Source organism: Rhipicephalus sanguineus, chromosome 9 (assembly GCF_013339695.2).
Source record: "Rhipicephalus sanguineus isolate Rsan-2018 chromosome 9, BIME_Rsan_1.4, whole genome shotgun sequence".
Lineage (NCBI taxonomy): Eukaryota > Metazoa > Arthropoda > Arachnida > Ixodida > Ixodidae > Rhipicephalus > Rhipicephalus sanguineus.
The window spans coordinates 32,993,825-33,006,408 of record NC_051184.2 but is presented as its reverse complement, the minus strand read 5'-3'; the positions used below and the strand labels follow the sequence as shown (position 1 = coordinate 33,006,408).

The 12,584-nt window shown below is 49.7% G+C and overlaps 1 protein-coding gene across 1 annotated transcript in view; it reads left to right on the top strand.

The window, feature by feature from the left end:
- Positions 1–5,742: 5,742 nt before the first annotated feature.
- LOC119404932 (ephrin-B2a) overlaps positions 5,743–12,584 on the top strand; it is a 292,359-nt gene continuing 285,517 nt past the window's right edge. Inside the window, exon 1 of the mRNA XM_037671646.2 lies at positions 5,743–6,923. Within this exon, the coding sequence (XP_037527574.1) occupies positions 6,817–6,923 (107 nt within the window). The 5' untranslated portion in view covers positions 5,743–6,816. The remainder of the gene's footprint in view (positions 6,924–12,584) is intronic.

The window sequence follows — 12,584 nt, the reverse complement described above, 5'->3', positions numbered from 1 at the left end:
TCGTGTACACCTCGCATTCTAGGTGTGATAACATAGCTGGTAGTCGTGGATGCACGGACACGAGCTTTGTGGTAATCCCGTGGGATGTGTTGGTGTTCCTGCTTGTTGTTCGTATGTTGGTTCGGGGTCAGGTATGAGGTGACTAAAACGCATTGTCAAGATAATGGTTCCGAGGTTTAAAGGAAGCCTGTTCAGTGTTCACGGAGTCTTCTTAAGCTTGCTCGTGCTGTATTTACTTTCGCTTTCTTCAGACTGCTACCGTAGTGGCCCTCTTTGCAAAGAACGACTTCAAGCTTCTCAACTGCTCCAGTAAATCCGAATTCTTAGATCTTAACAGTCCAAATGTTAGCTGTCGAGTGATTAAATAAAACAGCTTTCGTCATATACTATCCGACACTTTGTTTAATTACTGGCATGGATCGATGACAACGACGAACATGTTTGTGCCACATTAAACATTAACACCTGTAGTATCTCACCTGTCATTGCTAGTATTTTTCTCTATCTATTTCTGTGCGTTCTACAGAAATGGATAATGGTGAGAATATTGAACAGAAAACTCCAACGTCGATCTTTGACCTGTTGCACCAGTACGCTGTTATCTGCTTTCATAACTTGCGTAGACGTTACATGCGGTCTTATAGTTTTCTTACGCTTGAAGCTTGCGTATACGCGTATAAAACGCCGTAATGAGACAGACAGACGTTCCTCATCTTAGAAAAGATGAGAAGTTGACCTAAATCGCACTTCCGATTAGTAACGTGGAAGGGAAATGGCAATAAGGTGAGAAAGTAAACTAGTGGGGATGACATATATACTGAACTGATGGTTGGACACTGAGATCAAGAAACTAACACATCACTCTGGGTCCCGTTTTCTTCCGTTCCTTCGCAGTAATCCGCGTATAGACCTGACAAATGAACAGAGTCCTGCTGATGATGACGACAGAAATGACGGTTTGGAAGGTCACGAACGAAGTAGTGTCTTGCAAGCCTTGAATACTACAGCACAGCAAGGTATTTACGATTACTTTCAGAACATTGCGCTTTCTTCAAGGGACCAAATAGCTAGCCTATTCGAACTAAGTTTGATGGTCAAAATTCTACGAATGCAATGTTCTTGTATGAACGCCGCGTGTCTCTTTGGCTACAGGAATGCGTTCAAAACGCTGGTGGCCCCTTGTAGTTCCTTTATTCGTCGAACTGAGGAATTATGACAACGCTGACCTAGTGTAGAGAAGTACTACGCCTTCGTTAACCTGAGAACCGAACAGTCAGACCTGAGTGATGAGGAGCATTTATACGAAAATCCCGGTAAAGTTATGGTAAGGGAATGGTCCCCGCTCGAAGAAAAGCAGGACAAAAGCTCGACACGCAGCCACCCAAGAGTGCTCTGGTTGCGTCTCCGGACGTCGAAATGGGCCCCACAGGCCGTTCGTTCTGCGATTAGCGCAGTGCGTGGACGGAAACATTCTTTTTTGACGGAAGACCGTGCGAGGCAGCTTGGAATGGCTCGACGGGAAAGCGTCCTGGAGCACGTATCCCGTCTCACACTTTTGCGGGGTGGGGGTCAGCGTGTTCGATCACGCCGAAACACGTGTTTTACGGGGAAGAAGCTACGCGCATCCCGATCAAGGGCGGCCCGCACACGTGCATGTGGCTCTACATTCCAAAACACGTGCTAAGTACGTCGTTCCCTCCCTCACGCTAGATCACCCCCCCCCCCCCCCCCCCGTCTGTGGTCGCGAACATCCCACTGCGTGTGTTTCGGACCTTCACGTTCGTCGTTCTTGGCTCTTTCGCTCCTTCCTCGTCTCCACCGCTCCCCACCGTTCCTGAAGACTCATCTCCTGTACGCGTATACGACACAAAACGCGTGTTTTCACATGCGTCCAAACTTCCTCGCAGCCGCAAACCGCAAGCTGCCCCGCCGTTCGTTCCAGCTCATTTTCGCAGCCGGACACAGCACTGACCATCGCGACGGGGTGCTGGGGACGCTGGTCAATGAAAACCTTTTCTTCCGCGCCGTCAGTTCTTGGTTTTGTTGTTGTTGTGTATTCCTGAGGGTCCCAACGGATGCGATATGTACGGGTAGCCGTGTAGGGACGAGGAAGCTAGGAGGGGTCTGGGGCGACCACCGAACGGGTTCCGGAAACCACCAGCAGATGGCGCGTTTTAACCAAGAACGATGAGCCTTGGGTGACGTCCGTAATTGGCTTCTGGCCGTTCTCTTCCCAGCACGGCCCACCCCGGGCCCCCGCCGCACTCGCTCGCAGCAGAGGAGCGGTCACGTGACCCGCCTGCATAGTCGGGGCGTCCCACGAGAGAGAGACACACACGCACACAGTTGATCATTGTAACAGCGTCGGAATGGAGTCGAGCTAGTCAGCCCGCAACCCACCGCGGATGATTTACGAGCATCGTTTTCGGGCCTCCGTTGCGGAACTGAAAGATGGGGTGGGAGGGGGGGGGGTAGGGGAGGAGGTCGCGTATTGTCGGGAACGCTGAGTTGGCGCGGCTTGGTGCTCGGCGCTAAAGACTCTGTAAACATGGAATAAACATTCTCTGGTTTCCTCTTTCTGAACGCGATGCCCACTTGGATTATTGCGACGACTAGGACGATGGCCTTGTCCCAACCTGCGGTCACAAGGCGGAGGGCCCTTTCCAGGGACTTGCACTTGGCCCAAGGAAAGACGTCTTAGTTGTTTCCAAGTAGGGAATCCCGAGAAAATAAAAGTAGACAACGCATTTATTCAGGCGAAAGACTTCGCGATGCCTCATCAGACGCGAGCATTGACCGTAGGCGGCGTCAGCGCGAGTGATGCAGGAAATCATGATCACGTAATGACGTCACAGATCGCCATAATTTGTTGCGTCATCAAGACGTCGCATGACGACGTCCTCACATGACATCGTCGCAAGGTCAAAGGTATGCCGGTCCCGGAGGCACTGCAAAACCACTGGAGATGCAAAGAGCTTGCAACCAGCCGAGAGTGTGCATATACGTTGCAGAAGAGTTGAGATCTGGGCCAGTTGGTTCATGATACTTGACGAAAGCCAGCAAAAGAACGGGACACGAGAAAAGGCAGACACACACACCGCTGTGAATATAATTGATATCGCAATAAAAAAGACTACGAAGATGGATTTCGCCTTCGAGTCGTCTTAGTCGAATGCAGTAGGCGATTAGTGGCCTATACCGAATTATGATTATTTTTTTTACTACATTGAGTCAAGCGTTGCGAGCATTCCCAGGATTTGGGGACATCTGTGCGTGGCGCCATCTCTCGGCGGTAACGACGGCCTCCTGCCGTAACTGAAAGGGAGATATGCGAAAAAAAAATCATATCTCTTGAAAAAAGCAAGCTATGAAAAACGACTCGGGGTTCTATATAGTAGAGACCTACTGGAACATTTTGGTAAAATTGCAGTATCGCACTACAAAGCCTGTGGCCTCCCAGGGCAATTGAACACCGCCCATTAGAAATACATGGGGCCCCACTGTAAAATTTTATACACTCTGGGAAGCCACGCGGTTTGTAGCGCCACACTGTAATTTTAACAGAATGTTCAAGTAAGTCTCTGCTGTATAGAACCTGGAGTCGTTTTTGATATCTGTATTTTTTCGTCAGGTATGATTTTTTTCGCCTATTTCCCATTCAGTTACGGCAGGCCACCGCAGTCCCCGACGACAGATGGCGCTACGTGCATATGTCCCCAAATCCTGGTCATGTTAAACCGACTTCTTTGAGCATTTTCAGTAGTTATGGGTATATCGTGGGAGGGCCCTAGCGAGGAGTTTTTTTTTTTCGGGGTGGTGGGGGCCAATTGCTGAAGGCCTTGACTATTTGAGGAAGCAACAATTTTTTTGGGGAGGGGAGGGGGGGAGAGGGTCCTAGGGCGCTCTCCACTACATCATCTTGCCCTGTTAGCGTTGCTCATTCTTTCCGAGGAGAATGATACAACCGTTGGTTGAAAGACAAGTTTGCAGTGCAAAGTCACCGCTGCAGTTTTAACGTTCTTTGGCGATACCGTCCGGCCGTTTGTGGTCTGTGCAGTGACAGTGAGCGGCCGCAATGTATGACATTTATTTGCGCCTCCCACAATAGCGCTGAGAATTGGCTTTTTGAAGAACAAACACAGTTAAATAACAATACATTGGTATCTGTACAGTCTCTATCGAGCTGCATTTTTAGGCGCACCGCCGGAGAACGGGACCCGAAGATAAGTTTCCTTTCTCTTTTCTTTGCGCGAGGGAAGCAAGCCCCGGCTTTTCACGAAACTCGGTACGTTTTCCCGTTCGCTTGAGACTTCAGGATGAATGCGGCGTCGCCTAATTTGTAAAGACTGCTGAAAACTTAGCTTTGTACTTGCCTTATAGCGATACGTTTAAGCAGCCGTACTTCATAAAGATCCCTCGGCAACAGGGTACACATGCATTGTGCTGCATCGAAACAAGGCTCCCACGTTCCTTTTGTTAATAAAGATGCACTTATCGCAGCGACGTTCTGGCTTTCACAACGCATCATCTTGTTGTAGTCGGTAGTGGCGCAAAGCCGCAGGTACGCTGGAAGAATGAATGTAGTTTGTGAAAATATCGAACTGAGAAAACCGGAAATTAGGCGTGCCAGGTGTGGGCGCTATCTTTTGAGAGGGTTTGTACGCGGTGTATCGCAAGAGAGCCGAACAAAAAATAAAAGAGGGGGGGGGGGGTCGAAGAGAACACAGATACTTCTAACGTCGATGCGTTATCAGTGGTTCCTCTTTGTGCCTGAGGTAGTCAAACAAGAAATAACTGCGCATGAAGGAGAACAGAAGAATAAAGAGGCCAGTGTGAAGGAAATGTAGGCAGGAACCAGACAGTATGAAGCGAATAGAGAATGCTATAAAGAACCGCTTTGAAATGCGCAGCCCATATATTTCGTGGACCACACGCCATCGCGAGGGTATTGTGTCTGCAGAGTGCCGCGGAGCTTTTTAAAACAAACCACCGCATCGCAGTTGGTACTGCCGTACTAAACATCAAAGCGAGTGAGAAAGTACTGAGAACAAAAACACGAGAAAGCAAGCATGGGCGTCGGTGCAAAGATGAAATAGGTATTGGGGCAGGGGCCCGAGATAACAGCGGCACAGACGTTCTGAAATAATCGAAACCAGCAAACCGGGCCCTTTTCAAAGACTAGACAGTAGAGAGGACGAAAGGAATACACGAAAGAAACGAAGAAAAAATGAGCGAATAAAGTAACCCGTCTCGGCGGTTACGAAGAGAAGTCCGCAGAGAAACACGCACTCTCTCGAAAAACAAATCGGCTCAACCGAAAGAAAGAAACGAAAAAGAACTCCGCACTCGCTCGTAATAAAAACAACAGAACACGAGGTAGCAAAAAGAACGAGCGAAACAAACGACGCGCAACACATCTCTCGCCAGGTAAGAAATTCGCCGTTTCGGACGACACCCCACCCTCCTGTTGCTCTTGCGGAGCGGCCGCTTTTTCTCTCCCCACTTCGAGTCAGGCCTCGCTCTCTCTCGTTCATTCCCTCTCCGTCGCTCCACCATAGTTTGAGCGCTTCGTTTTTTTGCTTCATTACGTCGTCGCATGCCGAGCGCACGTCTCCGTGACGTCGCCGTCTTCTGCTCCCGTATGCTCGCTCCCATTGGTCAAGCGCGCGCTCGCGCTCTTTCCTCCCCCTGGCGGCGGCGGCGGAACCGGTCCGTGCGCTCCTGAACCGGGCGTCAGTTGGCTTCCAAGCGGCAGCTGATCCGCAGCCGGCGGTTTTTTCGGAGTCGGCGGCGGTACTCTAGAAGTCCCGCCTTGTTTTTTCGTTGCGCTGCCCGAAGCGGCGCCCGGATACATTTTTTTCTTTAGTTCCTCGCTCATCTCTTGAAGTGTTTCCTCTTCACCCGTGCTGTTGTGAGTTTCTTGAGTTCATCTCGAATTTGGTAGTCGACGCAACAGATATAGTGCGCGTGAAGACGACCTCAGGGGGTGCAACATCCCGAGTTGACGGAGTGTGTGTTTGTTGTGCGCGTGGTGTCCTGTGTTGGTTGTTGTTGCAACTTCGGCGAGAAGGCCTGAACGACTGCCGTGTACGACTCGACGACCGAAGTGGAGAGAGTGAGTGAACTCCCAACTTCGCCGGACCCGATGCTAGAAGACACGGTGTGACGACGCGACTTCGAAAACAGGCGAAGCCACCGAGTGTGTTTTGAATCGGTGGCGGCAAAAAGAAGCTCGGACTTGCGTGTACAAAGGCGCCCGAACTCCCAGGAATGAGGCCTCCTTCGACGCGGTCTCTGTGAAATATTTTGAAGTCGCACCTCCGCAGAGAGGTAGCGCGGTTTTGAATCCACGGCCGCTACCATGGCATGCGATACGAGGCACGACCGCTCGGCTCCCTATGCTAGGTGGTCGTGCGTCGCAGGCTGACGCGTGTCTCTCGCCTTACAAGTTTCCACGAAGGATAAACAAAAAAGTAAAAAAAAAGTGTACGTGTGACAGCCGCAAACGGAGTGTACTGCGTTTTCTTTTTTCTTAAACCCGGTCACTTTTTCTGTTATTCTTGAAAAGTTTACTTCCCAGTGGGTCTGAAAGTGTGTTGTGCGCCATTGCACCGTGCGAAGAAGAAATCTGCGCGTCGCGACTTTGGCAAACTCCACACCGACAAAGTTTTATTATTATCAATTTTTTTTTTTTTCACGGGATTTCGAGGCTTCTGTGAGAAACGACACCAGCGGAAGAGATAGTCGGTTTTTTTCGGGCTTGGAGAACGACAAACCCGAAACCCGACGGAGTTCCCGTCTCGGACCGTGATCACCATGCCTTGGATCCTGCTGTTTTTCGTGTTGGCGATTATTGAAGCACTACCGGTGGATGTGTCCTGCGTACGGCTGGCGGATATTTACTGGAATGCCACGAATCCAATGTGAGTTGTGCACCTCTGTTTGCAATTTGTTTTCATTATTCATTTCTTTGGAGCTTCCATAAAGAGAGAGCACAGTTATCATTATCTACTTTGAGGAAGCCATGCCTCACACTGATCGAAATAGGAAATACTTGAGCTTGTATAGCTTCGTGATGTATCTTGTGTGCGTTGTGTATCTGTCGTGCACGTGGATATCGCTTCACTATTTATTGCACCCATCAGGAACAGCATACCATTCTTAACACCATCTCTCATTTCGTCGCTCCGTCACAACTACACAATACGGGAAATGACGGTATCATTTCTTTCAACGCTCACATATTTGTCTATTATCTATAGACAAGTATGGCCAATATCCCGCAGTGGCCAAAACTATGCATGTCTCGCTTGCTAGGGTCAAAGGTGTTCGGGCTTTGCAACTGACACGTTAGCTTTCACCAAACCCCTTGTCGAAACGTTAGCTACAACACGAGACATCCTGTGTTCGTGATGTGTTCAAGTCGCAGAGCGAACCTTTCTTGTAGACAAAAAGGGAGGCACTTATACCGTCGTAATGAACGAGTGTGACATTTAAACTGCTGTAATGGATGTGGCGCTTAACAATTTGCTACATGTATCTCGTTCGCCGCTGTATTCTCCACACAGCTTCTTCCGCGTATTCAGTTCAAGTTTGGTGCTGCATCATGCACGAACCGGAAGATGGTCGCGCGCACGTCGCGTCTCATCTAGTCCGGCCGTGGGTGCGTTTAGCTACACGTATACGTGACGAAGCATTTGGACCGTTCTTCGCGCTTAGGTTTTCAAACACCACGCTGCTTTCTCATCGGCTCGATTTCGCGCGGATAGAATCCGTACTACCGCTTCGTGCTGTTCCATGAGAATCACCGCTTGACTACTGCGAGACGCGGCCCATGTTCTGTATATTTCTTGACGTCTGTAATATATGCTGAAGTCAACGAAAACACTTCGTAACTTATTTGTGCGATTGTAAGGCGCGACTGAATTGCAAGACGTGAAGGCGAGCGCTGGATTGTTTCAACGACGTTCGCTTGATTCCTAGGGAAATGGAAGGAATGACAGAGAGGTTGGCGTGAATTAATATCTTGACAGCTCAAGAAGATGAAGGCCGCAGGGCGAGAGTTGTGTACTGTTTTCGTGTTTGTCCGAGCTTATTGTCTTTTTTTTTGCGCTTTTTTAAAGAACCATTACAAACTAATGCTATAGATATTGCGTTTCATTGCCGCAAGACCAATACTGATTTTCCGAAGAAATCAAGTGGCACCCGTTGCCATACTTTCATTTTAACAAACTTTACGGGTCGTCGTATTCGACTAAATAGAGTGCAAGTGCTGACGTGGATTTGCCATAGGTTTACAGTGCTAATGAATGCAATTTTATTTGGAACGTCTCCTTGTTCCGCTGACACTTGGCTTTAGTTTTTGGTGCCATTTGTTCTTCGACATTACGGAACAAACATCTCAATTTCTAGCGTACTTACGGCAACGCACGCAGTGCCTCGCGCCGAGCTATGCTTGAAAGGACGTTGGTTGAATATTTTTGATCCAATTGGTTTCTCGATCTTTTGCCATGTTTGCCTGAGACGTTTTGTACCACGATAATCCTCGCTTTGCAAAGAACACGTCACAACGGACACATCCTCATCGCGGGTCAGTTTTTCTTCATTAGCGCGCACTAACCACCGAGGCAAGTGCATTTGCGGCAGCCTGTGCCTTTCGTTTTGTTTTTTTGTCGAATGACGTTGAAACGTTATTTAACAACAACACTACACAAAAGATGACAGTTAAGCCCCATTGAATCCATAATACCAGCGAACACACATTACAAAATGACGCTGGACAACCGCTAGTGTCATTCTGTATAGTCTGCAGTGTGTGTTCGCTAGTGTTATGGATTCATTAACTCAGTACCAAACTAGCCCAGTTAGTTGAATTAACCCTCATCACGTACTTACCATTGAGACACCGATCCTGGACACCCCCGCCGTTTTTCTTCCCATAATGTTGCCGTTTTCTCGGATTGTACAGTGGTCGCATATTGGTCGCGTGACCATGCATCCCCGTCCTCACAATGATTTAAACTTCGAGCTGCATTCGGTTACGTAAAACAGGGAGGCGTCTATGAGACCGACGCTGGAAAGCAGCGAGAGATGGCGCTGGCGGTCCGGCAAGCTTTGTTGGGGCGTCTGCAAACGAACGCGGCAAACAGACATCGGTCTCGTAGCCACTGGAATCAACGTTGTATAATCGACACATTGTTTGATCGCGATTTATCAGACTTTCACAGATAATGTGCGCCTGGTGGTTGTCACTGGATGTCGACCCCGCGACCTCGGCCCGTCTTGCACACTACGACATGGGTCTTGATTCTCACCGTGGTAACCGTGGCAAACAAATGCCTCTTGTGGACGAGTCAAAGTTCCACTACTACAGCATGCCTCGTTGCGTGGCGGATAACTAAACTGGTAGTTCGTAACACTGATATATAGGGGTGCGCGCAGGCTGCGCGTTAGACGATGGCCCGCACATCGCGCCCTTTTTCTGACGCCTTTCTCGCTTTCCACGATTTCGCTTTTTCCGTACTTTATTATTGTTATGACTTTCCGGAAAGTGGAGAGATTCGAACTCGCGCACGTTACTTATTTCTGTCGATGCGTGCGTACGTACGTACATACATACATACATACATACATACATACATACATACATACATACATACATACATACATACATACATACATACATACGAGCCCAGTTTGGAACAAAATGACTTAGTGAAGTGTCGTGTCTTCTGCGGAACTTCACAAAAAAGACAACTTTTACCGAGGTGAGCTTTCTTCTCCAGGGTCTAATAAATAGTTTCATGGCTCACGTCATGAGAAAGACAGATAGCAGATGGTCAGTTGGAACATCGGAATCAGGCGCGTAGCCAGAATTTTTTTTTTTTTGGGGGGGGGGGTTCAACCATACTTTTTGTATGTTCATGCGTGCCTTTGTATGTGAGCGTGTATATATACGCAAGCAAAATTGAAAAATTTCGGGGGGGGGGGGGTTGAACCCCCCCCCCCAACCCTCCCCCCTGGCTACGCCCCTGATCGGAATAATTACAGGAGATTGCTAGCGCGGCCGTGGACAACAAAGGGCTAGATCGAGCGACGAAATTAAGAAATTTGCTGGCATGAAATGGAATCAGCTCGCGCAGGACAGGGTGGCGGTGAGTTGACTGAGAGAGGACTGTGTCCTGCAATGGGCGTAAGACGGGTTGATTATGATGGTGATGATGATACTATATAAGTATCTCGCAGTTTCTCATCTAGCAGAGCGTTGCTCAGGGAGGACAATGACACCCGAAAAAAAAAAGAATAAGAAGAAGCGGGGTGTACCTTTATCCACCCTCGTCATCCGAGTCTCCCCTTCTCCACCCTTTTTCATTTATTTATTTGCACGCTCTACGTGTGTACTTCGTTGCTTCCGTGCACGGATGCGGCCCCCTGAATAGCCCCGAGAGGCGAAAGCTCGCATGCCCAGTAGCGATTTGCGAGCGAAACTTTCCACTTCGCGCCTCGGAGCCAACTCGCTCCTTCCCGAAACCGTCGACCCGAACGAAGAACCAGACCGCAAGAAGCGTCGGCGCGGACGGGAGGAAGGCCAGCGAGCAGTCGAGTCCAGGGAACACTCCGTTCCTCGTGGCGAAGAAGCTTCCTTCGGCTTCGGCGGCGTCTAGGAGGGGTCAGTCCCTCTCGTCACGCCCTTCGGGGAGTAGCTGCGCCGGGGTGCAACTTGTTATGTTGTTGTTCTTGCTACTCGGCGTTCTTGTTGTTTCGGAAGAGCCCTTCCTCAGTATCCATCTCTTTCCCTCTCAACTGCGACCTGCGGGCTTTCCGACGTGTCTGCCTGCTGCTTCCTCGGGCAGCAGTGAAGGAGGAGGAGGAGAAGGAGAGACCCGCGGCGCGCGCGCGTTTTTCGTTTCGGCTTCTTGTCCGTTGTAATTAGACGAGCAAGCGCCCCGGCGGACGCGCTAGCCTAATCGTATCGGACGCTCTAGCGCTCTCCCTCTCTCTCTCTCTCTGCTTCGTTCTGCTGCTGCTGCCGCTGTAGCAAGCCGCAAGCAACCCTGCCTTGCAAAACCTCCTCGCCCTCCTTACACGCTTGGGCCAATGCAGCGTGACCGCGGCAGTTCCGCGCCGCGCTGAATGTGCAAGCTATACAGCGAGTGCGCGCGCGTTGCGAGCCACCCCGAGAGAACAGAATAAAAAGAAGCAAACCTTAATATCCGGCGGTCTTTTGCATCCCTGAGCAACAACTATGCGGCGCGTAGTCGAGTCTCGCGCTGCTCGCCGGCGCTGCTTGCTCGCTGACGACGAGGCGAGAAAAAGAAACCGAGTTTTGAGAATGAGGGAGTTGGAAGCTTCGAGGGGAGTCTTCTCCTACTGCGGTCAACAAAGACCGCAACTTTGATTACGTTAAGTAGAAGGGCGCAAAGTTAAGATAGTTGGCTGACGTTCACTTTCTAATGGCTTTGACTGCGCTGTCTTCTTCTGTTGTGCTTGTTATAGCGCAGTTAAAACAATTACACAAATTACGTTAAGTACATATTTTTTTCAACTATTTTTCATTTTACATCGCGCGCGCACTGTCGGCTCTTCTCGCTTCTCCGTCTTTTCGTTCGCACGAGGGCGTTTGTAAAGGATGTCGACGTCTGGATGAAGTAGGGTCCGCAACGGTGGTACATTTTTACGCTGCTCAGATGGTCACCCGAAAGTCGCGGGTTCGATCCCAGCCGCGGCGGTCGCATTTCGATGGGGAAAGGGGGGGGGGGGGTCAAAGTGCTAGAGGCCCGTGTACTGCGCGGTGTCAGTACAATTCAAGAACACCATATTGCCGGAATTTCCAGAGCCCTCCTCTACAGCGTGCCTCATTAATTACATCGTGATTATGTCACGTAAAACCTCACGTATTATTGTTAATATGGACCAAGTGAGGGTAGCAGATGCAGAGCGACACTCAAGACTTGTCACGCTGCTCGTACGCGCTGCTGCAGTGGCTGCGGAGATTCGCGTAGTTCTCTAGTCTTTCGCGTCGAATGCGTGCACGCTGTCGACAGATGCACCAGGACGCCACACTGGCCATGTTTGTCCATAATCATAATCATTAGGCTGAAATAGTCACGCGCCAACTAGCTCATATGAAGCACCGGTTGACGCAGAAAAAAAAGAAAAAAAAAACAAATATTGGCGCTTTGTAGTGTTGCGTAGTACGTTTTGTCCCGTTAGATTGAATACAGTACAGATAAATGTATTGGCTCGAGAGTCATTAACGTGTGCGCCGGTCGCGCAGTGGCGGAGGACAATCACGCGCAATGCACTGGCAGTAATGACAGTGCGGACATGTTTGCGCAACTAGCAGTTTTACGACACCTTTCAACAATTGTCGGCCCTCGTATATAAACGTGCAGCGAACGTGAGCCAAGCCGCCACGAGGTCCGCCGCGTTCTGCCGTCGCTAAACCCTTCTCTCCTGGTATCAAAGCGGCGAATCTACAGTGGAACCTGCAAGGTCAACGCCGTCTCCATCACATTCTCTCACTGCACCGAATTAAAGGGGGCGCGGAGCGCTATCTGGAGACAGCAGAGCTTATTTGGACG